The 25999-nt window shown below is 34.0% G+C and overlaps 2 protein-coding genes across 2 annotated transcripts in view; one reads left to right on the top strand and one right to left on the bottom strand.

Moving 5' to 3' along the window:
• LOC140436951 (uncharacterized) overlaps nucleotides 1-25999 on the top strand; it is a 45103-nt gene that overhangs the window by 5486 nt on the left and 13618 nt on the right. The gene's annotated exons all lie outside the window — the stretch shown is intronic.
• LOC140436949 (uncharacterized) overlaps nucleotides 19929-25999 on the bottom strand; it is a 243695-nt gene continuing 237624 nt past the window's right edge. Inside the window, exon 23 of the mRNA XM_072526131.1 lies at nucleotides 19929-24738. Within this exon, the coding sequence (XP_072382232.1) occupies nucleotides 24550-24738 (189 nt within the window). The 3' untranslated portion in view covers nucleotides 19929-24549. The remainder of the gene's footprint in view (nucleotides 24739-25999) is intronic.

The following is a 25999-nucleotide window of genomic DNA, read 5'->3' as shown; positions in this document are numbered from 1 at the left end:
ATCCAAATATCTTCCCTAGGACTTTTCTTTCGAAGACTTCCAGATTTCGTTTTGTATGTTCTTTCATCACCTATGTTTCACATCCGTAACATACTATTGATCTGATAATAGTTTTGTAGAACCTGATTTTCGATCTCCAGTGTGTGTTTTTGGAGCAGAACACATGGGCGAGTGAAAAGCAAGCTTTATTTTGCTTTACTATTCTTCTTTGAATTTCTGGTTCTTCTTTGTCATCCGTATTTAATGCAATTCGCAGATATGTGAAACTTTCTACAGTTTCAATATCGTCCTCTAATTCAACTGTGCGTCTGTTTCTCCTAGCTCTTGCCTGTGTTAGGTTTTTTGTCTTTTGAATATTTATTTCTAGTTCGGTCTCTTTGGCCCCTGTTTTAATTGTGAATATATTTCTAGTAGGAAGACGACGAAAACGATGGAACGACAACTTACTGGAGACACATTGAAAAACAGACAGAGTCATGTCTACATAAAAAGAAGAAGAAGAAGAAGCATACATTCGTTAAGCTTTACAATCCCTAGGGATTATAGCTAACGACATGGCGTTTAAAATCCTATTCTTGGGTAAGAAGGATTATTCCTCTATGATCTCTCTTGATCTCCTTAAAAGTTGTTCCGTTGAAATTTATCTTTGTGTGGTGTTCTTTAGACTTACTGTTGGCATATGTCTCATTTTTCCTGCGATTTCAAGATGCTCTAGCTCTTTCATTATTTTCGTCCGGTTAATTGTATCAAAAGCGCTCTTAAAATATATGAATAATACGTGCATTTCTCTGTTGTATTCTCTAGATTTTTGAATTATTTGCTCCACTGTATATATGGAATCAATTGTCGATCTCCCAGTCTGAACCCGTTCTGATATTCTGCTAATATTCGTTCAGCGCATGATTTAAATGTCATGTTTAGTATGTGTGCTGGAATTTTATATGTCGTATTTAATAGGTCTAGTGCTCTGTAATTCTTGCACTCCTCCCGATCTCCTTTTTTATAGATAGGCACTATAACACCTCTGTTCCAAAAATCTGGTAGTGTGTTGTGTCCATATTTGTTGTATTGGCTTGTTTATTTCTTTATGTAATTCTCTTCCTCCATATTTTATTAGTTCCGCTGCTATTTCATTTTCTCCTGCTACTTTTCCACTTCGGATGTTTTTAATTTCTTTTTGTATTTCTTCTTCTGTGGGAATTTTTGTTCCATCGTTATCTTGTACTATTGGTCGTACTTCTTCATCGCTTTTTTTTCCGTAGTGAATAGAATTTTTTCGTAATATTCTTCCCATATTCTGCTAATATGTTTATCTTCAAATACGGTTTCTACTTTTTGGTTTTTAGTCCTCTTATTTTAATGTTGAACATATTTTTTGTTTCTTTGACTTTTTTTATAAAATTATTTTATTTTATAATATTTTCTGCCTTTTTCAGTATCCTTTAGCTTTTCATTTAGCCAGTCATTTTTCTTCTTTTATGCGTTACGTTGGTTTTTTTTTGCTATTTTCGTATTCTTTACTATTTTGTTTTGATGGATTATTGATCCATGTCATTCTGGCGGAATGTTTTAGGGTTCTCTCTGTTTCGAAGTCTTGATCGTATCAGTCTATTTCTTTTTGTTGTGTTTTCTTTTCTATTACTTCATTAGTTGTTTCATTTATTTCGATTTTTAATTCTTGCCATCTTTATATTTGTGGGATGTCTCATAAGTTTGGATATGTTTTTATTCATTTGTTGTTCAAATTTTTCTCTTGTTTTAGTCTCTTCTAATGCTTCCAGGTTCCATTTATTGGAGTTGGTTTGAGCTTGATATCTTTTTTTCCATTTGAGTGTGCTCATTTTTATTATTACCCGAAAGTGGTCCATGTCCGCGTTTGCACCTCTGTAAGATCTCGTATCCATTTTTTGTACTAACTCTTTGGTTGCTAGAACGTAGTCAATTTGATTTTCACTACCAGAGGATGTCTCCAAGTTGCCTTATGTTTTCTTGGATGCTCAAAATTTGTAGATAGGGAAGTCATACTTAGTGTTGCTGTGAATTGACATATTATGTGGCCATTGTCATTTGTTTTTTCGTGTAGAGTTCCTTTTCCGTTTCCGACTAGGTCTTTTAAGTATCCTTCTTTCCCTGTGCGTTTGCGTCTCCCATTATTAATATCATGTCTATTTTTGGTATTTCATCGCGTGCTTTATTTAGGTTTTCGTAGAATTCATCTTTTACTTTGAAAAAATTAAAGGCAAATATCGAGCACAATTTTAATAATCAAATCTTGCCCAAGTACTTTCGCTTTCTACAGCATCATCAGGGGCATTTCGTCAAATTTGGGTTATCCAGCAAGCGCAGAATGTAATAAACATGAATTTAAACATAAATTGTACATAACACTTTTTACATAAACTAAAACAGGGACAAACAGTTTAAAATTATTTAAAAATTATTCTACGCTACATTCTTGTCGGCAACAGGAGAGAGAATCACTCAACTTTTACTGTTGGATCGAATGTTTCAGTTGGAGCATATAGATTTATTAATGGTATATAGTATTTTTCCATTTTTAGTCTCAGTGTTGCGATCCTCCCGTCTATCGAATTGAACTTTGTTATATATAATGTTTATGAAGCTTTTATTTATATATAATCCTACTCCATTGGTGCTTTGTTTGTTATCTCCACTGTACATAAATACATATTCTACTTTTGTGATTACCTCTTCCTATATTCAGCTGTCTTATCACATATCTTTGCTTTAATCCTTTGACTATTGAAAAGTTCTCAGTGAGCCCATTTTGTACTCTGACAGTTGCTGTTCACGAGTACATCATTGCTTTTACTAGTCGGATGTATTTTTGAGGGATGTTAAAGCTATGCAATATTTGATATAACTTTTGTCTATCAATTGAATCGTAGGCCTGTTTGAAATCTATGAATATGTTGTGGACGTTATTGTCATATTCCTACGATTTGTTCCCACATAATTTCATATTCCCTCGAATATTTTTGGTTAGTTGTTGGAGTCGTTTTATTTAGTATGTAAGTAAAAACTTTGTACGCTGTGCTCAAGAGGGTTATGCCACAATAATTTCCGCATTTCAGTTTATTCTCTTTTTTATATATTGAACATATAATCCCGGTTTTTCAGTCACTAGGGATTTTTTAATCATTCCGTATCTTGTGTTGTGCTCGCCACGGAATTTATGTAGCTCAGAGAGCCCGTTCTCAATACCTGGAGCACCATGTTATTATTTTGTGACCGTATTGCTTGTTTTACCTCTTCCATCGTCGGGGATTCTATGTTTCCGGTGTCTCTCTCAATGTGAAGTAGGTATATTTATTCACCATGCTCTTAATTTTCTTGCGTAGGAGAGTTTGAAAATAGGTTTCCAGACTAATTTTTTTCTTTTGGATCACTGGTTATTTGCCCTTCTTGATTTCTACGTAGACTTATTCGAGGTTTGTATCCTTCTATTAAATTTTGTAGATATCTATACGCTTCTCTTTTATCGTTGCTTTGGACATTTTCTTCCATTTCCTGTATATTACCGTTTTCGTATTTTCTTTTCTCTGTGCGGCATATTTTATCCGCCCTCCGTCTTGCATCTTCGTAGTTTGCTCTTCTTTCTCTGGTTCTTCTTTCCATATATTTCTTATGTTCTTCATTTCTTTTCTGTATGGCTTTTTTACACTCGTCATTAAACCATTCTGTTTTTGTTTGTTTCTTTTTCTTACCTATAATCTTTTTTGCTGCGTCAATTACTTTTGTTTCAGTTTCTTCCCAATGTTTTTCGGTGCCTAGACTACCTGTATTTGTCATGTTTGAGTCATTTCTGTCTCATAGTTCTTTTTGATATCTTGATTGTCTCAATCTTTATATATCTAGTTGTTCTTTTGGTTGTTTCTGTCAGTCTCCTGTTTCTTTGAATTCTGCATCTATATTTTATCTTTATTAGGAGATGATCAGATCCGCAGCATGCTCCTCTTCTACTCTTCACATATTGTACACTTGTTGCGACCCTTTTGTCTATTAAAACACGATGGATTTGGTTGGCGGTTATTCCACCAGGCATAATCCATGTCGGTCTGTGTATGCCGCGGTGTGGGAAAAAATTCGAGCTTATGATCATGTTTTTTCTACTGGCAATTTGATAAGTAATTCTACATTTTCATTGGTGTTTTAATGGAGTGAATGTTTACCAATGGTTCCCAAGAAACAATCTTTGTCTATTTGAGCATTCATATCTCCTAGTACGATCTTGATGTGATTTTTCGGTGAGCTGTCATATACTTTCTCTAGCTGTTCGTAAAAATCTTCTTTTTCCATGCTATATTCTTCTGTTGGGCAATGTATGTTCATGATTAAGAGGTTAAAGAATTTTTTTTTATTCTTAGTTTACATATTTTCTCATTCACTGCTTTAAAATCTACTATGGCATGTTTAATCTTATTTTCAACTACGAAGGCTATTTAGAACTCTTTTTTCGCTATCTAGTATTGTATGCATTTTTGTGTCTTTTATTCCGTGCCCTAGCCATTTAGTTTCTCGTATTGCTACTAGTTCTATTTTGTATTTTCTGAGGTCATTATTCAATGCCAGGACGTTCCAGGTACCGAGAGAGTATGTATTTCTTTGCTTAAGTCGTCCTAGACTTCATTTCCTTATGTTCATGCTGCCTTTAAGATCCTTTACCTTTTCAACAAGACGGCTGTCCTTTACACAATGTGCAGGTCGTCATAGACTATTTAGATTTAATTTTTCCTGAACGTGTGATTAGTACACAAGGTACAATAAAATAGCTCTCTTGGCCACTAAACTTAACTCCACTAGATTTTTATTTTTGGGGGGTGCTAAAGACTAATTTATATAGGCATGAATTCGAGCGAGCGGAGCCACCAACTTAAAGCAACTGAGACAAAAGATAGTCTAACTTAACCAAAATATCAGCAAACGAACTCAATGCCATGAGAAATGTGTTGTTTAATAGATTTGGTTTCTGTTTGGCACACGGTGGTGGTTTGTTTGAACATTTAATTCGGCAAGAATTTTATTGGTTTATAGTTTCCAATTTTTTGGAATTATTTTTAATTTAAATGGAAGTTTTGGAAATAATTTTTATTTTCCCAGTATATGGGAAAGAGTCAATACTCACAATCTTAAGTAGTTTTTATTATGTAATAATGGTAAATTTTGGGCTACCGGTTTTAAGGCTTATAATATTTGGCCCATTCTCAGGCCCCAGTACGTTAGTCTTATTTATATTAAAAACAATTGTTATAGCTGTTATGTCAGGATATAAAATTAAAATTTTTGGACGGCACATACATGAAAACACAAACACAATTTATCAAAATTTGAACTATACTTCAACAATTAACCATTAACCAAACTGTCAACGTTTATGTCCTAATTTTGTTTAAACTTCCTATTGTTACAATAAATATTATGGCGCATAAAACTGTAAATATATTATTTTTAATTCTTTTCTATTCTAGTAATTTCGCCGCTCAGTTGAAAGACCTGTTTGGCAACCTGAATTCTGAAGGGTCACCCACGATTCGAAATTTCCAGAAGCAGGCCGAACAAAACCAGTATAAGTGACCTTCTCGTTTCTTCGAAGGGAATCGCCGGAACTCTCGAATAACGGCATTTTATATTTAAAGAGTGAACTTTGCTGAGAACAGTTAGTCGGAAAATAAATTGTTGTATCGAATAAGTTGTAAAATAAATTAATATAAATTATTGTGTTTTTAGTGAATTAGAATAAGTGTAAAAGACTGTAATAAATTAGAACAAGTGATAATAAAGATTAAATAAACCAAGTGTTAGAAAATTTTAATAATAAATAAGGGAAAAATCGATTCCATTAAGGAATGGCCAGAACCAACGGACAAACATCAAGTGAGAAGTTTTCTTGGACTATGTACTTACTACCGGAGGTTTATTAAGAAGTTTGCAGATATCGCTAAGCCATTAACGCGACTTACAGAGGAAGCAAGAGATTACCGCTGGGATACAGACTGCCAAAATGCCTTTGAGACCTTAAAAAAGCAGGAGTGCTATCTCAGATTCAAGGAGGACAGGAAAGAGTCCTTGGATATTTTAGTAAAGTTCTTTTAAAACTTGAGCGGAATTATTGCGTCACTAGGAGAGAACTTCTAGCAGTAGTGAAATCAGTAGAGCTCTTCTATCAATACCTCTATGAAAGGAAGTTTTTAATTCAAACCGACCATGCCGCCCTTAAGTGGTTGATGCAGTTTAAGAATTCAGAGGGTCAGATTGCCAGATGGATCGAACGACTCCAAGAATACGATTTCAAGATTGAGCACCGGGCCGGAGTTAGCCACAGAAACGCTGATTCTCTTTCCAGAAGGCCATGCCCAGCAGAGTGTTCCCACTGCAACAAAACGGAATCCAAGGAAGCAGCAGTGCTAAGAACAACGATGGTCAACGACGATTGGACGCCTACTAAGATAAGGGAAGAACAAGAGAGAGATCCAGTTATACAAAAAATTTGAAAATGGAAAGAGGAAAACCATCGACCACTTTATCAAGAAATATCAAATCTATGCTCAGTAGTTAAGACGTATTGGGTCCTTATCATGGAAAATAGCTTGTTGAAACGAGTACTGGAAAATGATGACGGTTCAGAGAAGAGAAGACAGTTGGTGATCCCAAAGAGCAGAATAGCCGAAGTACTTCTTCAGATACACGACAGTCCATCAGGAGGGCATTTCGGTGTAAAGAAAACCATTCAGCGAATTCGGGAACTGTTTTATTGGATGAACAGTTCCGACGACGTAAAGGACTGGTGTAAGAAATGTACTATTTGTGCTACGAGTAACGGGCCTCACCGAAAAAGGTGAGCTCCTATGAGACAATATAATGTTGGAAGCCCGTTTGAAAGAATAGCTTTGGACATCGCTGGACCATTTCCAGAAAGTAAAAATGGAGGCAAGTACATGTTGGTAGTAATGGATTACTTCACTAAGTGGATCGAGATTTACGCACTTCCAGACCAGAAGGCTGCCACCGTTGCAGATAAGTTGATCCAAGAATATATCAACCGATTTGGAGTGCCTTTGGAGATCCATAGCGACTAAGGAAGGAACTTCGAAAGCGATCTATTCCAAGGAATGTGTGATAGACTAGGCATGAAGAAAACAAGAACTACAGCGTATCATCCGCAATCGGATGGTATGGTAGAACGGATGAATAGGACAGTTGGCAAGTATTTAACAAAGATGATGTCCGATCATCAGCCAGACTGGCACCAATATCTTCCGTTCTTCACAATGGCCTACAGATCTGCTGTTAACGAATCAACAGGCCAGACACCATCCAGGGTCCTATTCGGACGCGAGATGCGACTACCTTGTGATTTAGAGTTTGGGTGTCGACCTGTAGAAGATGTAGCAGGTGAAGATTATGTGATTGAATTACGAAGAAGAATGGACGATGTATACGAGTCGGTCCGTTCCCATCTTCAGATCGCTAGCGACCGAATGAAGAAACGGTACGATACACAAGGTCCATACCTCATTATGAAGAAGATCAACGATGTCATCTACCGAATAAGCAAGATTTCGAGGGGAAAGCCGATGATAGTACACCATAACCGGCTGGCGTCTTTCGAAGTTGACCACGACGTAGATGAAGAAGTGGAAGTAAACCAAGTCCAAGATTTATCTGGCCTCACGTTTCAGGAATTCATGGGTGCCTATAGAGGTACCGGTAAAGAAAGACATGGTGCTACCACTGAAGAAAGGCAAGATCTACTCGCGCTTCCCGATGACTACTTACTGGTCCTTACCATCCCGGCCAGTATCAAAGACGTACCAGGGTTGGCATCCGTATTTCGAAGGAAGTTCGGTCGAGTTGCAGAACTTCAGTGCCAAGTGCCAGCTTTCGGGAAAGCCTTGAAACTCCAAGATGCATCACGTTACCTTTTCTACCTGGTAACAAAAGACACTGCCCTTGACCAACCTACCTACCGAGATGTATGGGAAGCCTTACTTCAATTGAGAGAGCACGTACTAGAGTTCGACGTGCAAAAGTTAGCCATGCCAAAGTTGGAGTGCCGCCAATTACATTGGAGGGTTATCCGAAGTATGGTCGAGAAGATCTTTAAAGACACCGAAGTCCAGGTGTTAGTCTGTTGCAATCCGCATAGTTACTGGTGCAGAGAGAAAACCATCCCTTGTCATTTTTATACAACTGGAAGTTCTAAAAGAGGGTCCATTTGCCGATACCAACATACCGTTCTAGTTCCAGTCCCGACAAGGTTCCAGGAGGAACCATCTTTTAAGAGGGGGCAATGTTACGATAAATATTATGGCGCATAAAACTGTAAATATATTATTTCTAATTCTTTTCTATTCTAGTAATTTCGCCGCTCAGTTGAAAGACCTGTTTGGCAACCTGAATTCTGATGGGTCACCCACGATTCGAAATTTCCAGAAGCAGGCCGAACAAAATCAGTATAAGTGACCTTCTGGTCTCTTCGAAGGGGATCGCCGGAACTCTCGAATAACGGCATTTTATAGTTAAAGAGGGAACTTTGCTGAGAACAGTTAGTAGTTATAACTTTTTATTAATAAAGATAAAGTAATTTTGCAAATCTGAAACAATTACCTTTAAAATGATGCGTTTTGGAAGTTAAGCGCACATATTAAAGCTGAGTTATACATGGAAACACCCTATCGAATGTTTATTTTGCAATTGTTTTTCATAAAATTTGTTATAACTCTAATTGGTTTATTGGTTTATAATATAATTATAAATGGTTTTAACAATCGGATCTAAGTTTATTAAACGCCGTTTTGTTAAATTTTTTGAAAAGGAACAATTTTCATTTTGGTAAAATTAAATATCTCTAATAGTTTAGAACATACAATCATTTAAACAATTAAATTATTAATAACAAATTATCTGTCGGGTTTTCATCCTGGTACCCTGAAAAATCGACTCTACGCACCAAAAAACATAAAAAAAACATGAAGGTACCGAGTGGACATAAAAGTAAAAATTCAACGCCCCCTGGCTCCTAGGGGAGCCAGGGGAGCTCCTAGGGGAGCTTACTAATGATTTTACATTAATTTTACGCTCACAGAACCTACGAAACGAATTATAACGCGATGGTGCTATTCAAATCAATTCTTCCAAATTTGATTGTCTTAGCACATTTTTGAAATGCTAAAAAACACGACAGGGTCAAATAAAAACAATACCTTTGTTAAATATTATCTTTATAAGGGAAATCGAAACGTCAAACAGCAGTTATAAATATAATTTTCATTACAATTAAATGTGGCTTAATCCCATATAAAGATAATATTTAACTTGGACGTGCCGCCAGAAAACAGTTTCCCAACCTTTTTAATAAGTGTATCCACAATATTGAGTTTCTCCTAGGCAATTTCTCCCTCTAATAAACATCTTTTAAATATTTGGCAATTTTATGCAAGCAACATTGGTATGTCGTTTTAAATATGTTTCTCTAATCTCCTAACGTTGTAAGTGCATATCGATCTTAAATTCTTTCCTATACTTTGGGACACAAAGAAACTTCATTTCTTCTCTGTGTTTTTTAGTCCTCTTTGATTTCTTTCATATAAGTTTTTAATTCTGACGACTGTTCTATTAAATTTGTCATCATGTTATTTGGTATATTTTACTTTTACCTTTGTGATCTTTAACTGGAGTTCTTATTACTTTTTTACTTTGAGAATACGTTTATTCCATTTATTTAGATCTATTTCTTTTCCGATATTTATCGGGTGTATATTCATCAGAATCCATATTCTTACTGCTTTTACTCGCGATAAAGTTTTGTCGTCTGTCTCGGTCTCTTGTCCTGGTCGCTTTTTGCGGAATGGTACCTTTAAAGTGATTGTCCGAAAGCAAATAAAACAGCTTACAGGTCACGATGCCTGAAGGATGTAATCTGGAGAAATAAAGATATGGGGCTGGAAATGAAAGTACCTATAATTAGTCTAGGCGGAATCTGTTTTGAAGTGAAAATTTTCCATAGGAGTCTATTTATTTTTTTGATGGAATTACTTCAGGATGTACTTTGTATTAATAATTACGATATGTGCTAGTCGTAAATCTTGTGCTTAATTTGTTGTTTAACAAAATCTGATTGCTTTTGCGTCCATATTTTTGCCTATAACTCGAGAGATATTGCTCGTAGAAAAAAAAACTTATAGAAGGTAAACGTTTCGTTTTTTTTTCATAGTATTTGACTAGCTAGAAATTGACAATTGCATGTTTACTGTTTAAAAAATAACAATAATTGGGAAAAAAAAGTGCGAAAATTGGAGTTTTTTCTTTAAATTTTTTCGGCTTGTTAGACATAACTTACAACCTTCATATTCAGCCTAGAAAAACTTTAGAATACTACTGAAATGAGCGGTTCTAATTTATGTAAATATATTTATTTGTAAGTTTACAGTACGATAGTATCTTAACAACTGACTTAGTTAATATCAGCGCTACTTATATATACAAGTTATTACGTACTAAAATATTCTGGAATAGTGCACCTTTATTCATTTGCATTCCATCCCGGCCGATACAACCGGAAGGTTTTCGAACACAGATCATCTTCGTCTCGAGATGCAACCGTTATATGGGCTACGTCGAAATAAATAAGTTCGGTACACCCCTCCTAGATCTGAGCATCCCGATCAGCAACTCTATATGTAGGTCTAGGATGGCGGAATCTACAGGACTCTCCAGCTCTGCATGAACTGCTCAGAAAAAAATAACAGTCTGCTGTCTTAGAAGGACACGATCTCATCGGGATAATGCAACACACAGTAATTCGTACGCCGGTTTCTCGGAAGGTCACTTCAAGCATGCTTCTGACAATCTTCCAGTCCAGATTATCTAGTGCATGGCCTATCTTGGGTAAGGCCAAATTCTTGATGTCATAATTGCACACGATTTTCTTCAAATTAGTTAGAGCACGCCATATATCCTTGTAGATTGCCCTGTCTGTATACGACTTGGTTACCATATACATCAAAGATCGAGGACCATCTTTTAATCTCAGTACTCTTCCAACTTTAGGCTGGTGATTTTTTAACTCGCCCAAACCATCGAACTTCTTATAGAATACGGACGAAATTCCTTTAGTCATCTCGAGATCTTGGGCAACACAGTGGGCTAGAGAGATGTTATGCGGAACACTAAAAAGATCCTGCTGAACTTCTGTGGTTACGCCGAATCTAGCACTCTTTCTCTCTGCGTAATTTGACATAAATTCATTAAAGCTTGGTCGCCGGTTATCTTTGATCTCATGTTGAAGGGTTCGGGCTACTTCTGTTTAATTTGAGCCAGCATAAGGTGCAAGATGATTTATGTGAACTACTTTTGGTTTATCTTTCGGCAACTTCTTAATTCGGTATATTACGTCATTTATTCTCTTTTTAATTTCATACGGACCCTCCCATTGTCTTTGCAGTTTAGGAGACAAGCCACGACGACGTTGTAGATTATAAAGCCAAACAAGATCACCTACTTCATAGCTTTCATTCTTACATCGAGAATCATATTGATCTTTCATTCTGTCACTGGCCAACTGAATGTTTTGTCGGGCAAGTTCATGAATGTTGTTCATTCTTAACTTCAGGTGGTCAACTTAATCTTTGCTTGCAACATGTTCGTTGGAAAGTCTGCAGCCAAACTCTAAGTCGCAGGGCAAACGAACTTCACAACCTAACATCAGGCAGGTTGAAGTCTGGCCTGTAGTTTCATTCACGGCCGAGCGGTAGATCATTAGGAATAAATGAATCTGCTGGTTCCAATCTCTTTGATGTTCTGATACAACTTTGGACAGGTGTTTATCCATCGTTTGGTTCATCCTCTCGATAATTCCATCTGATTGAGGATGCAGGGGTGTCGTTCTGGTCTTATTGATACCAATCAATTTACAAACGTATTGGAAAAAGGTTGACTCGAAGTTTCGCCCTTGGTCGGAGTGGATCTCCAACGGAACACCAAATCGACCAAAGAATTCTTTAATAAGTACATCTGCAATGGTAGCAGCTTCTTGATTTGGTATCGCATAGGCCTCAGTCCATTTAGTAAAATAATCCATGGCTACCAGGATATATTTATTTCCATCATTCGTCTCTGGAAGTGGACCTGCAATGTCGATTGCTACTTTTTCCATAGGACTACCAACATTGTACTGTTTCATGGGTGCCCTCTTTTTACCAACTGAACCATTACTGGTTGCACACAGTTCACATTTCCGGCACCATCTTCTTACATCATCTTTATAGTTCACCCAAAAAAACCGTTTGAAAGTTTTGCAGAGTCTTCGTAATACCAAAGTGTCCACCTGATGCATCGTCATGCAACTGACGCAATACTTCTGACACTTTACTTTTAGGTACAATGAACTGAAGCTTAGATTCTGTACCATCATCGTTCTCAAAAGTTCTATACAGAAGATCATCTTTTAGTACTAGGCAATTCCGTTGGCTCCAGCAACACTTGATTTCTGGACTTCATGCACTAATATCTTGCCAAGAAGGTCTTTCACTTCGACTCATTTAATCCAATACTCTTTTTATACATGTACCATCTGCTTGAGCGTCTTGTAGCTTTTGAGGCTGCCATTGATCATTAATGGCGGTGGTTCGTCTCACGGGACAAAGTCGTTCTCCCAATTTAAGACAGCGATTACAATTTGCACTGCAAATTGAAACGGCCGTCTCGAAAGGGCATCAGCATTTAAGTAAACTCTTCCAGCCCTATGTTCGATCTCGTAATCATATTCTTGTAATCGTTCTAACCATCTTGCCATCTGGTCCTCTGGATTATGGAATTGTAGAAGCCATTTTAGAGCGGAGTGATCCGTACGAAGAAGAAACTTTCTGCCATACAAGTATGCCATTTATGGAAATGCTTGCAAGCCTTCACTACGCCTAGCAATTCTCTCCTGGTAACGCAATAGTTTCTTTCTGGTTTCGACAAGACTTTGCTAAAGTAAGCGATGACTTTCTCCTGCCCATCTTGGATTTGGTAGATAACAGCCTATTGCACTGTTGCTGGCATCGGTGTCCAACTCAATTTTTCCTGCCTGTCTCCTCCTCCTCTATCCTTTATCCTTCATAAGGATGTGGTGACGTTATGGTATTTGACAAATGGTTGCTATCCATTCTTCTGTCTTCTGGGCGCGGTGTGCTGCCTTAGGCAGAGAGTAACCGTTAGCGCACTTTATTTGGTCTGACCATCGGTGTGGCGATCTTCCTCGGGTTCTTTTACCATCTGCCTTGCCTTCAACCACCAACCTCTCCATGCCTTCCATTCGTCTGGTAATGTGTCCAAAGTACCTCAATATATTTTGGATGGTGATTGTGGTAAGCCTAGTATTAATGTCTAGTTCTGTCAATATTGAGACATTTGTGCGATGTGCTGTCCAGGGTATGCGCATCATTCTACGATATTATCACATTTCAAAGGCCGTTATACGTCGTGAGTCGGACTTTTTAATGGTTCTAGTCTCTGACGCATAGGTAGCGATAGGAAAGATAAGCGTCCGTACTAGGCGCAGTTTCGTGTTCCTGGTTATGTCCGTATCTTTCCAGATTTTAGTAAGTTTGACCGTTGCTGATCTGGCCATTGTAAGGGGTCGACGTATCTCTTCTTCGCATCTACCATTGTTTTTGATAACAGAACCTAAGTAATTGAAATGGTTTCAAACTTCAAACCCCACTACGTTTCGTATTTCCAGCTGGTTATTTCTAATTCGATCGATTATCATTACCTTGGTCTTCTGTACATTAATTTTAAGTCCATATTCACGACTAATAGTATCTAGTCTGTTCATGATGTGTTCAAGGTCATTTGTTGCTGATGCTAGTACTAAAGAGTCGTCACCATAACGGGGATTGCTGATTTTTTGGCCTCCGACTGATATTTCTCCTTGCCATCCGTCGAATACAATGCGCATGATGTCTCCGCTATATATATTGAATAACGTGGGAGAGATAATACATCCTTGACGAACACCGGCTTTTAGTTTTAAATTACCGGAGTACATGTTGCTGACTCTTACGTTTGCTGTGTTGTTGATATACAGTTGTTTCAGTAGGTATATCACATGTTCGAGGGTGCCCATTTCTCTCAGTGTTCCCCACATTTTATGCCACTTTACATTATCGAACGCTTTCGAGTAGTCGACGAAGCACAAATATGTTTCTAGATTGAATTCTCTAGATTTTTCTATAATTTGTCTGAGATTAAGAATTTGTTCTCGTGTGCCTCTTCCAGGGACAAATCCACATTGTTCTTGTGGGATCTGTGGTAGAAGTATTGATTTTAATCTCTCGTTAATTATAGTTAACAGAACTTTACTTGCGTGGAAGATTATAGCTATAGTGCGGTAGTTATTACAGTCAGTTGGTGAGCCTTTCATATAAATGGGTATGAAAGTGAGCTTACACCAATCATCTGGCCATTGTCATGTGTTCTAGATTTCATTACACAGTTTAAACATTACTTCAATTCCTATGTCTCCCATTTCTTCAAGTGCTTCCTTCGTGATTCCGTCTTCTCCTTGAGATTTTCCAGTTTTTAATTTTTTTATTGCGGTTTCTATTTCCGATTTTAAAATATGTTGTTCCTTTTCGTCATTTATTTCTTCTGGTTCTCATGGTCACTATGGTCATGGTCACTATGAAACAACATTTCACAATATTGTTTCCATGTCGCTGCTATGCCCACTGGATTAGTGATGATCGTTCCCAAGTTATTGTTCAATTATCTGCGTTTGAAGTTTGAACTCTTTAGGTTAAAACGGGACACAGACATTAATGAACTCGAGTTCATGAATGTCTGTGTCCCGTTTTACGTTTTGAATCTTGACAAAGGCAAGGGTTTTCTGCCGAAACGTTGATTGCAATGGAAATTAAAATCTAGTTCCGCATGTAATATATATTTTATTGAACCTAAACCCAAGAAATACTAAATTTATATTATATATATATATATATATATATATATATATATATATATATATATATATATATATATATATATATATATATATGTATATATGTACATATATATATATATAAGTTATTATGTACTAGAATTTTCTGGAGTAGTCCACCTCTAATTCGCCTCTTTGACGGGTCGATGTCTCCCACGCTCGATATCGCTTTCGAGATGTGACCGTTACATGGACCACGCCGAATGCATGTTCGTAACAATATGTATATTTATATAATATGAAAAATTATTATGCAAAAACTATTAAACCGATCCTAACGACATTTAACATACATTTCAGTCTTCTTCTTCTTCTTCCTCTTTATAAGAAATTCTGCTTGTTCATTGGTGGATTAATACCTCTATGGAAGGTTGTCACTCCATCTTTTGCGCGGTCGTCCGATACTTCTTCTGCCGATTGGTGACTTGTCTCTTGCTATTTTGACGACGCGGGTCTCCTCCATTCTGCTTATGTGGTTATTCCATTCTTTTTTTCTATTTTGTGTCCATTTTTTTGTACCTTTTCCCAATTATTATTATTTTTTAAACACTAAAGATTTAATTTTCAATTTCTAGCTAGACAAAACTTTTACCTCTTTTAAGTTTTTTTTGTACGAGCAATATCTCTTGAGTCATAGGCGAAAATATGGGAGCAAAAAGCAAAAATTTTCGATTTTTTCAGATTTTGTTAAATAAAAAATTAAGCACAAAGTTTGCGACTGGCGCTAATCGTGATTATTAATACAACGTACATCCTGAAGTAATTCCAACAAAAGAATGGACACCTATGGAAAACGTCCATTATGATAACTTGATTGGTTTAATAGAATACGTTTCGTTTTATATTTCTAAAGCTTCATCAGTTCTCTAAAATACAAAAGATGATAAAGAGTTCTAGTCGAAAGTCTATACACATGTTTATAGTCCATAACTTACAACTCAATGTAGTTTATTATAGATATTGTAGGCACTGTAAAATTTATTTCACATTTGGAACTAACTTAACAAACAAAAAGCACAAACTGTGCCATTATTAATGTTCATATTCGAAGATACGAATATTTAAATCGGACATTTGGCTTCATTTAGAGATGTTGCTCCAATGAAGACAGACAAAGCACTGATTTATTGAAAACTATGCAAACGACGGGATACCGAAAATTTCAAGGCCCATATAATATGTCAACCAAATTTCATCACTGCGGAGGTTTGAGACACACATTTTGAATCTGCGGGGGTCGTTGAATAATTATTGGACGGGTCGATTTGTATGGCGGAAATATTTGATATTTTTTAACTTGGACATATAGGGTGATTGTGTTATTATTTTAAAGGTAAAATAAGCCACATTTTAACTAACGAAATAATTGGTATTATTTATTACGTAAGATGAGAGAGTGGGAAACCTGGCTCGAATTATCGATTGGGGCGAAAGAGGGTTTGGACTATATATATATATATATATATATATATATATATATATATATATATATATATATATATATATTTATATATATATATATATATATATATATATATATATATATATATATATATATATATATATGTTCAGAAAGATTTCCGCGGTTAGTACAATTAAACCTAGAGTTAAGATTAATACTATTATAAGAAATATCTCCAGTCTTCCGGGTTGCACCGCGTTGATTTTCATTGCGTCGAGCTTTCGACATCCTTTGTGATATCTTTTTCACGGCTTCCGAGGTCTCAGTTTCCCGAACCCCCAGACACTACTACCCTGTTCACTATTCACTTCACTACTACGATTGGGAACGGGGGACGGTTCATTTATACGGTCGATGGTGACGTGGCCTAGGTCGTGGTTATTTGAAGTTTCGACTTCCCTTATAAAGATAATATTTAACAAAGTTATTGTTTTTATTTAACCCTGTCGTGTTTTTTAGTATTTTAAAAATGTGCTTAGAATCAAATTTGGATGAATTTAATGGTGCTTAAATAGCACTAACGCGTGATAATTCATTTCGTAAGTTTTGTGAGCGTTAAATTAATGTAAAATCATTTACAGGAGAATAATAAATAAATTACTCTAGGAGTCAGGGGCCGTTGAGTTTACACTTTTATATCTACTCGGTACCTTCATGTTTTTTATGCTGTTTGGTGCGTAGAGTCGATTTTTCAAGGGTACTAGGCTGAAAACCCGTCTGATAATTTGTTATTAACAATTCAATTGTTTAAATTATTGTATCTTCTAAACTATTAGAGATATTTAATTTTACCAAAATTAATATTGTTCCTTTTGAAAAAAAAAAAAAAAAAATGAACAGAACGGCGTGTGGTAAACTTTGATCTGATTGTTAGAACCGGAGTAATAACAAATTTTGTAAAAAACAATTACAAAATATTCATTCGATGGGGGTTTTCCATGTATAACTCAGCTTTAATACGTGCGCTTAACTTCCAAAGCCCATCATTTTAAAGGTAATTGTTTCAGCTTTAAAATTAACTTTGCAAAATTACTTTATCTTTATTAATAAAAATTAAGTGATGTTTTTGTTAAGTTAGACTACCTTTTGTCTCCGTTGCTTTAAGTTGGTAGCTCGTTCGAATTCATGCCTGTACAAATTGGTCTATCATCCCCCAAAAATAAAAATCCAGTGGATTTAGTAAGTAAGGCCAAGAGAGCCATTTTATTATACCTTGTGTACTAATCACACGTTCAGGAAAAATTAAATCTAAATAGTCTCTGACGACCTGCTCATTGTGTAAAGTACAGGTGTCTTGTTGCAACCAAATTTAGTTTAAGTTTATTTGAAGATGTTGAAGTGCAGGAATAATTTAATTTCGTAGTAATTCAAGATATTTTACTGCGTTTAGATTTTCTTCGACAATAAGAGGACCAATATGATTTTCCAAAATTTCAATCGAAATATTTCAACTTTTGTGAAAACTATATACACAGCCACATTCAAATACTTGATTTCCTAAGATCAAAAACATACAACGGATGGATTATGTTTCCAGTAAATTGTGAAGAAGGATTCGTCTGTAAACAAAATATTCTTCAAAAAATTATTATTTTCAGTGGATTTCCTCATCATAATTTAACAGAATTCCATCCGTTTAAAATCATCATCTAAGAAATATTTTTTTGAGTCGTCTCCACTTTATAACAGTGGTAGTTGTTTGTTTTCAAAATATTCCTGTTTTTTTATTCAAGTCAACTTTATCGACAATTTGTCTACTTGAACACGGCATAGCTTCAGCCAATGTACAGATCTAGAGGTTTCACAGAGGGATTCTCTAAGTTCTCGTTCTTAACTGATTTTTTTTCATGAGATTGATCTGATGGGCAGCAGTTTTTACATTTTCCATTAGTACAGACTAACTTTTCAAATTGATGAATAATGGCAAATACAGTTTTTTCTACGGGTATTGCCCTATTTTAAAAAACTGTAATAAATAAATTAATCGTTTTTTGTACAGAATGGCCCCGAAAGTACCATATTATTATTTTCCTCTTTCTGCACTGGTGTAGACAGTCAGCATATTGAATTTTTATTGTCAAACCTAGTAGCTACTTCTCAAATGAGGGATCCTAATTTAAACAGTGTTAAATTTGGTCGGAAACAATCAGGTTTATCGCTCGGTATAACGCTTCATTTCCCGTATAACTAAATTAAAGACCTACGATCATTAGTACATGCCTTCTTCTTGCTGTATCGTATCTCCTGCGCCTGTCAGTTTTTTACATTTAAACTATTCAAACCGAACTACCATTAAATTACTTTGTCTTTGTCTTCTCAAATAAAAGCACGCTAGTCAAACTTCCTCTTTAGCTTCTCAAATAGAAGCAAGAAAATAGTTCATCTCACGCTTCTCAAATAGAAGTGGATTTTAAGTTAATTTTATTTTATTAAATAAAAGTTAACTTCATTAAATTCAGTGTTAGTGCATCTAGTTTGTAAGTACCTAAAATTATTCTTTAATACAAAAGAAATAAACAGTTTTTTGTGCTAATCCTTTCGTATATGCCGGTCCGACAAATTACAGGGTTACCGGATATACAACTAAAGTTTTTTGTTCTACACATCTGATTTCTTCAATTTCAAGAACACTTAATTTGAACATTTGTGTATTTTAAGAATATTTTATATAAACATTTATGTATTTTATTATCATTTAAAAAAGTGATTTGTTGGCAATTCCCATATTACTATTTAATTATGTAAATCATATAGTAAAAATATTTCTACTGGAAGTCTTATTTTAATTATTCTATTTTCAATTTTACTATACTATTACTAATTTTCCGACCTATTGGTAGCTGGTCCTTCGAGATTTGTATATTTTTTTATCTACCAAATGTAGGAAGGTAAGAATATAGTTTAACAAATATTATCTTTTAAATCATCGAACCAGCTACCTCATCCTTTCCCTTACACTAATTATAAATTTTTCCATGTAAGTCATGTTCCATTTCTTTGGTAAAACGTGTCCAATATTCTCTATTAATATTTTATACCTTAGAGTTAATGTAATTTTTTGTATCTCGGTTATAATACGATATCGATAAACTTTTTTTTCTAAAACACATGAAAGTCCAGTAAATCCAGTTGTTGTTTAGTTGACTTTTATAAAGATTTTGAATAAAGGTATTTTGTTCCTGTATCTAAAGAAGTAATATTTAATTTAAAGAAGCATCTAATGTCATAATTGCCATGATTGCCAAGCTTCTCGTGGAGATACTGTAAAGAAATAGTACTTTTAATTCTATACTTACGTTTGAGGTGCCTATTTTCTTCCATCTTCGTAAAGGTGCTTCTTAAGGTAACGGTAAATTTTCTTCGCGTAGTCGTTCGCTTCAGTAATAGTTGTTTCCCATAATTATTTCTTAACTTCCTTAGATATGATCTAAGAATACTACATTAAAGAAAACCACATTTTTATTGTAAAATATTTTATTTGGTAAATAATAATCAAAAAGGTAAAGGCACGTATACAATATTCATTTTCATATTAACAACTTTTATTAAATACAATTTTATTAACAAACAAGGCAAAAAAGTAAATCTTTGAAAGACTTTTTAAAATAATCTCAAATATTATTCATAACGTGTTGCCAAATTTGTTATAAAACACATTTATATAAACTTTCTAAGACTAGTTCAGGTGTTCCTATAAAATTTAAAAAACATTTGAACCCGAAAATATCACAACTGCCAATTCATATTCAACAAGAACCTAAAATAAATTATCAGAAAGGCATCAAAAACGTTTGTTTGAGTTCATTCCTCTTGGTTCAATGGATATGACTCATGGCCAGTGTATAATTTCAATTTTATCCTTTTGGTACTCATCACATTTCAGAAATTGTTTCTAGAAGATTTGAAGCTGCACAAATTTGAGAGGTACAGAATCGATTAATCTTATGACATCAGAGGTAGATAAGGCCTACGTATTTGTGTCTCCGAGTTTGCTTTAGCCTAGCATTATCTGATGAGATGTAATTACCCTGAAGATAGTTTAGAACCATCACAAATGAATCTTTTTTTATTTAAAAGAGATCTTTTTGTCAATTTTTTAATAGAACATACATAGGCATGTACATAACGGTAAGGATGAGCAGAAGAAAGATATTAAAATTTAAAAGATTGCCAAGACAAATCCTAGGTTTGGAAACAACAGGAGAAATAACAATACATAGGTACAGGAGAAATGGCAATGAGGAAAATTGAAGAGAAAATAGCGGAGGCAATAGATAACAAAGAGAAGAAAAGGGAAAGAACTAAACCCTATGATAAGACTTAAATAAATTCCAAAGTTTTAATTCCGCTGTGATTCGAATCTAGATCTCTTCATACGACACGGATGAATTCTGTTTACTACGTCACCGTGAACATTCCACGATCTTGAATAGTTATCTTTGTTACAAAAATTGTTTTAAGTGCTTATACCGTGACATTTGAATAAAGACGATCATCATTCAAAGTTAAGTTTTTACATACATGAGTATATACTTCCATAATCTATAACTCCTTTAGGATTGACAGAGAAATAGATATTGGTCAGGAAAACTAAAGTGCTGGAAGCCCTAAGACGACAGTCTGGGTCTATTAACATACATTAAGGGAAGTACTTCATGTACACATATATATCTTCCAATATGTATATAACACCAACATACATTTTTTGCTCTGAGATGAAGAGTTCATTAAGTCTTTACGTTTGAATTGAGCAACGAAGTAAAAACTTAATAAAACATGCTATTTGATTGATTTTTTGCTTCGCTTTAGTTCTAATATATAGGTGTTCAGCTTTGAACAGTTTTTTACATTATTCTCCTCTTAAATATAGATGTTTTTTTCTTTTCTCTCTAGAGTAATAACTTCCAGTTTTATCCTTTTCTCCACATAACTTTTTGATTCGAACTCCAAATCCGTCATTAAATTTTATATATCTGTAATTTTGGTTGCATTCGATTATTTTATAGAACGAGAAAAAAGAAAATATATTGTTCTCCAAGAATATCAAGAGGCAAGAATGCAAAAATATTCAACTTAGGGGTGAACGAAGTAAAATAAAAGAACGACCGAAGAAAAAATCGTTATTGACATGCAAAGTGATTGGAGAAGACAAACGTACACCAATTTCAAACAAAATCACATAGAAAGCCAAACTAAAAAGTGTTCCCAAGAGTTTCAGGAGACAAATTGGAAAAAACGTTTTGGTGATATGTTAACGGAAGAAAAGTAGGTTCAGGAAAAATTGATGGGATTATGCAAAAATGGACTAAAAGAGTAGAGAAAAATTTGATTAAAATAATTGTTCTTGTAAAGAAGACATGGGAAAGGATAATACTTTAAAATCACAGAAAAAAATATAAGTTTTTGGGTTTTTACGTATGGATGGGGTAATAGAGTATAGATAACGAAAGTTTGCAATTTCACCGATTATAGTTCCTAGAGAAGGTAATGATTGGTAATAAATCAAAAATATCAGTCCTACCAAACCTTTTCATTTGACTATGAGGTTAGCTGGTAGTAGTTGATGTTGAATATCACTCTTATAGTTTCTTTTATATACAATAAGGCAATCGTTTAATTTATTGGTTGCGAGATTCTCTTCTATTAAATTAGTATTTTTTAGGGTATTTAACAAATATTACGGGCGGAATATTTGGTAATTCACTTATAGCTATACAAATAAAAAGAGGAACACCTTATTTACATTGGACGGTATCATCAAATATTATAAGTAAAAACGCATAACTATATGGTAAGAAAATCACTCGTCATTTTTAATATACATTATATACATTCACACTGAAAGCTACTAATCTATATTTAAATACAAAGTCTCCAAAAATTTTACCAACGAGGTGTCAAAAAATCGATGTATTTGTCATTGATGTATACAACCAACATATCATATCACTATCAAATGTATTAGCAAATGATACATAAATACATTAGTAAGAGGTTGACGACGAGTGAAAGAGGACCATCCAAAATGCAAAAATATGACAGGATGGATTTTCAGCAGAATCCAAATGAAGAGTTATTTTTTAAATCTGAAACTTGCAAATCACATCGTTTTCTAACACCCATTTTATCTCCATTTTTTGACTAGTTTCCTGCCTACTTTACTCTGAAAGAATCTGGCATTTAAATGTTAGACTAATCAAAATAGACATAAATATTTCAACTTGGGGAACACTCACACATAGCAAGAAATTGGTACACGCCCTGAATAGATAATTAAAACTATAATGTATATTTTCTTTTAACGACTTTTCATAGTAATAAAGCACTTATTTAACATTCACACTATCCAAAACTATAAAGAAGCTAAATAGCCTTACGATCCTACATTACAATTCAAAATCTGCATATAAGGCTTGCTAGTTAACTTTTGCTACCATATAGAACTATCTAATTTTTTCTATCTAATTAAGTTAAATGTCTATTTTGACTGGACTATGTAAAGTAATTGAGGAAGTCATCATAACATTGAGCAGCGTGATTTTAGTATTTACACGAAGTCATCTATGTATTCACAATGCCACAACTTTTAAGACACTAATATATACAATAAAAACTTAATACTATCAAAGTTATAACCGTTTTAGATTCTCTTTACGTAAAAAATTGTTTTTTACATTCTGTATAAAATTATGCTATTAAACTATTCAATGGAATGATAAAAGTATGTGTGGGTTCAGAAATAAATAAATTAATATCTATTCATTTCCAGTTACATTTTTTGAGTGCGAAAATCTATAAGATCTAATAAGATTTTATTAATTCTCTCATTATCTATTCGATACTACTTCTGTTTGTAAAGATAAAAGATTAATAAAGTATTTTAAGATTATAAACTTCAAACAAAAAGTAGAAAGAAAAAAACTAGAAAACAGCAAAAACATTTGGAGGTTAAGTAAACTGAAATTTGGATACATATAAAAAATCTATAAGAAAACCAAAAGATATTTCAGAAAGTCATGAAATGTTCAAAAAATAGTCACCTGAAAGAAAGAGAAATATGAAAGGATTACTTTAGATAGTTACTTTAATAATTAATAAAAATATAAAGTAAAATGAAGTAACATATATACTTAAAAACCACTTGCTAAACAAAAATTATTGGGTGAGAGTGCCCATGATCATTCCAAAACCAAAAAAATATCTCTAAACGGATTCGGTGAATCATCAAGTAATTTCTTAATGGAAATTTTAAAATAATATGCACAAAATAAAAAGAAGGAACAAAGCGGAAGCATGCAATTAAGAATGACATAACGTATGGTATCTCATCTTTGTATCAAAAACATGACGGTTATAAAAACAAGAACAAAAAAGGGAAAGAAAAAGCAACACAAGAAACTATATAATTGTGTTAACACGAGTACAGACTCTGCATAAATGAAAACTGTAGGTGTTAATGAGAGAATCCAATGATTATTTCTTTTAAAAGAGTTACTTATATCAATAGAAATGGAGTCTTTTATCTATTTTTGAACACACTGTTATATAAAAATCTACAGTGGACGATGAAGTGTAGATTTAAATATATTTTTGGAATCATGTAATAATAAATACAAAAAATCGTTTAAAAATATAATACTCTTATTGCACTATGGTATAATAATTTGATCTTGTATTTTAGCAAAAAGTATGAAAATAAGATAACCGCAAGTTAAGGTTTATATGTTAAAACTTAAAAGAAAAAACATACACGATATAAAAAAGATTCCACTTTTTTAATTCAATATGTATATACATTTAAAAAATTATTTAAGCAACTAGTACATAAAATAACGATTGAAAATCAGAAGAATGAAGAGGGACTTTAAGTCTCTAATATTATGTTTTATAACCCTTAAATACTGAAACTACAAAAAAGTACAGCTCTTAACGAAGTGCAACGGATCTTAAGGAAAACTTTATATATTTTGGTGCAATTCCTTTTTTTAAAAACAAGTAAAATAACAGCATTCATTTCTAAAAAAGTGGAAAAATATAAAATTGTAGTATATATACTTTACGCAATCTTCTACACATATTAAGTTTACGACGTTGTAAAAGCTTGCCGACCGATGACGTTGACCACCCACGATCTCAGACTTGGATTAATAGCTGTATATATAGCTGGGTGCTTGTTAATGCTCCCGCAGTTGCCGTGATGACTGAGCAAACCATGAAGTTCCCAGATAGCGGCTTTGTCGGAAAAGCACATCAGAGGTGCTCCTTCGTCGTTCTGGAAAAGAAAAAATATGCCGTTTATAATGATGTTAAAAAATCATTCAAATTGTACATATAGAGCACACATTTATATATATATATATATATATATATATATATATATATATATATATATTTATATAATCTTTTTATTATTAACTCTTTTAAAAAATTTTTATATTGGCAATATAAAATAAATTTAAATATAAAATAGAATATAGGAAATATTTCTTACATATATTATCTTACACTTATGCAACTTGCATTACTTTTGACCTAGTCTCGTGTTGCATATACACAGATTTGTATTAACTGTTTTTAATCAAATAGTTCAATACAGTTATATAATTGAAGGGATTCATATAATCCTTTTTTCATTTGCAGCTCCAAGTGTGTGAACCTTGGACTGTTGGAAATTATAATTGATCTTCACCTGTGGCTGATTAACCAGCCACAACGTTGACGATTTTTATATGAGTTTTTGGTTTGACTTCACTTGTTTGTTTGTTTTTTCTTAGTCGATCAATGGGGGAAATTTGGTGTTATTAACCACCTTTCCTTTCATTTATTGGTTCCTTACAAGCAGGTTGTCACCCAAACTCATCTTATCATTTAAATACACCGCTCTATTATTAGGGTTGGTATTTCACCTTGCTGTTCTGTCATAATTAATGACCTCAAAGTTCTACTGTCTTTTGCGTTGGTGGCGTGGTTGTCTTAATAAAACACCATTTTACCGGCAGCATTCAAGAAGCCAGGAGTGGTAATTTCATTATACATTAAATTATTCAATTTCAATATTAATTAATATAATAATGCTACCTAAAGTTAATTATTTATCTTGCTTTATTTTTCCAGTTTGGTATTTTAAGTTTTTCTATGTCTTTTTCAACATCCTTCTTCCACCTGGTTTTCGGTCTGCCTTTCTTCCTTTTACCTCCTATTCCTCCCATTAGCATTCTTTTTGGTAGTCTCGTGTTTTCCATCCTTTGGATGTGTCCCAACCATCTCAGTCTTTGTGACTTTATGATCCCTACGATATTCGATTCTCCATACATCTCCTCTAATTCCATATTTGGTCTTTTTATCCATATACCATTCCATAATTTACCTCCAAATATTTTCCTGAGAACCTTTCTTTCCCAGACTTGCAGCAAGACTTGCTCGGATTTGTTCATTGTCCATGTTTCACTGGCATATAATACAATAGGTCTTATTACTGTCTTATATATTCTTATCTTGGCCCTTCTAGATATGTTTTTGCTTCTTAATAAATT

The sequence above is a fragment of the Diabrotica undecimpunctata genome, chromosome 3 (assembly GCF_040954645.1).
Source record: "Diabrotica undecimpunctata isolate CICGRU chromosome 3, icDiaUnde3, whole genome shotgun sequence".
NCBI classification, from domain to species: Eukaryota; Metazoa; Arthropoda; class Insecta; order Coleoptera; family Chrysomelidae; genus Diabrotica; species Diabrotica undecimpunctata.
The sequence above is the reverse complement of the archived record's forward strand: the minus strand, read 5'-3'. Positions and strand labels throughout refer to the sequence as shown.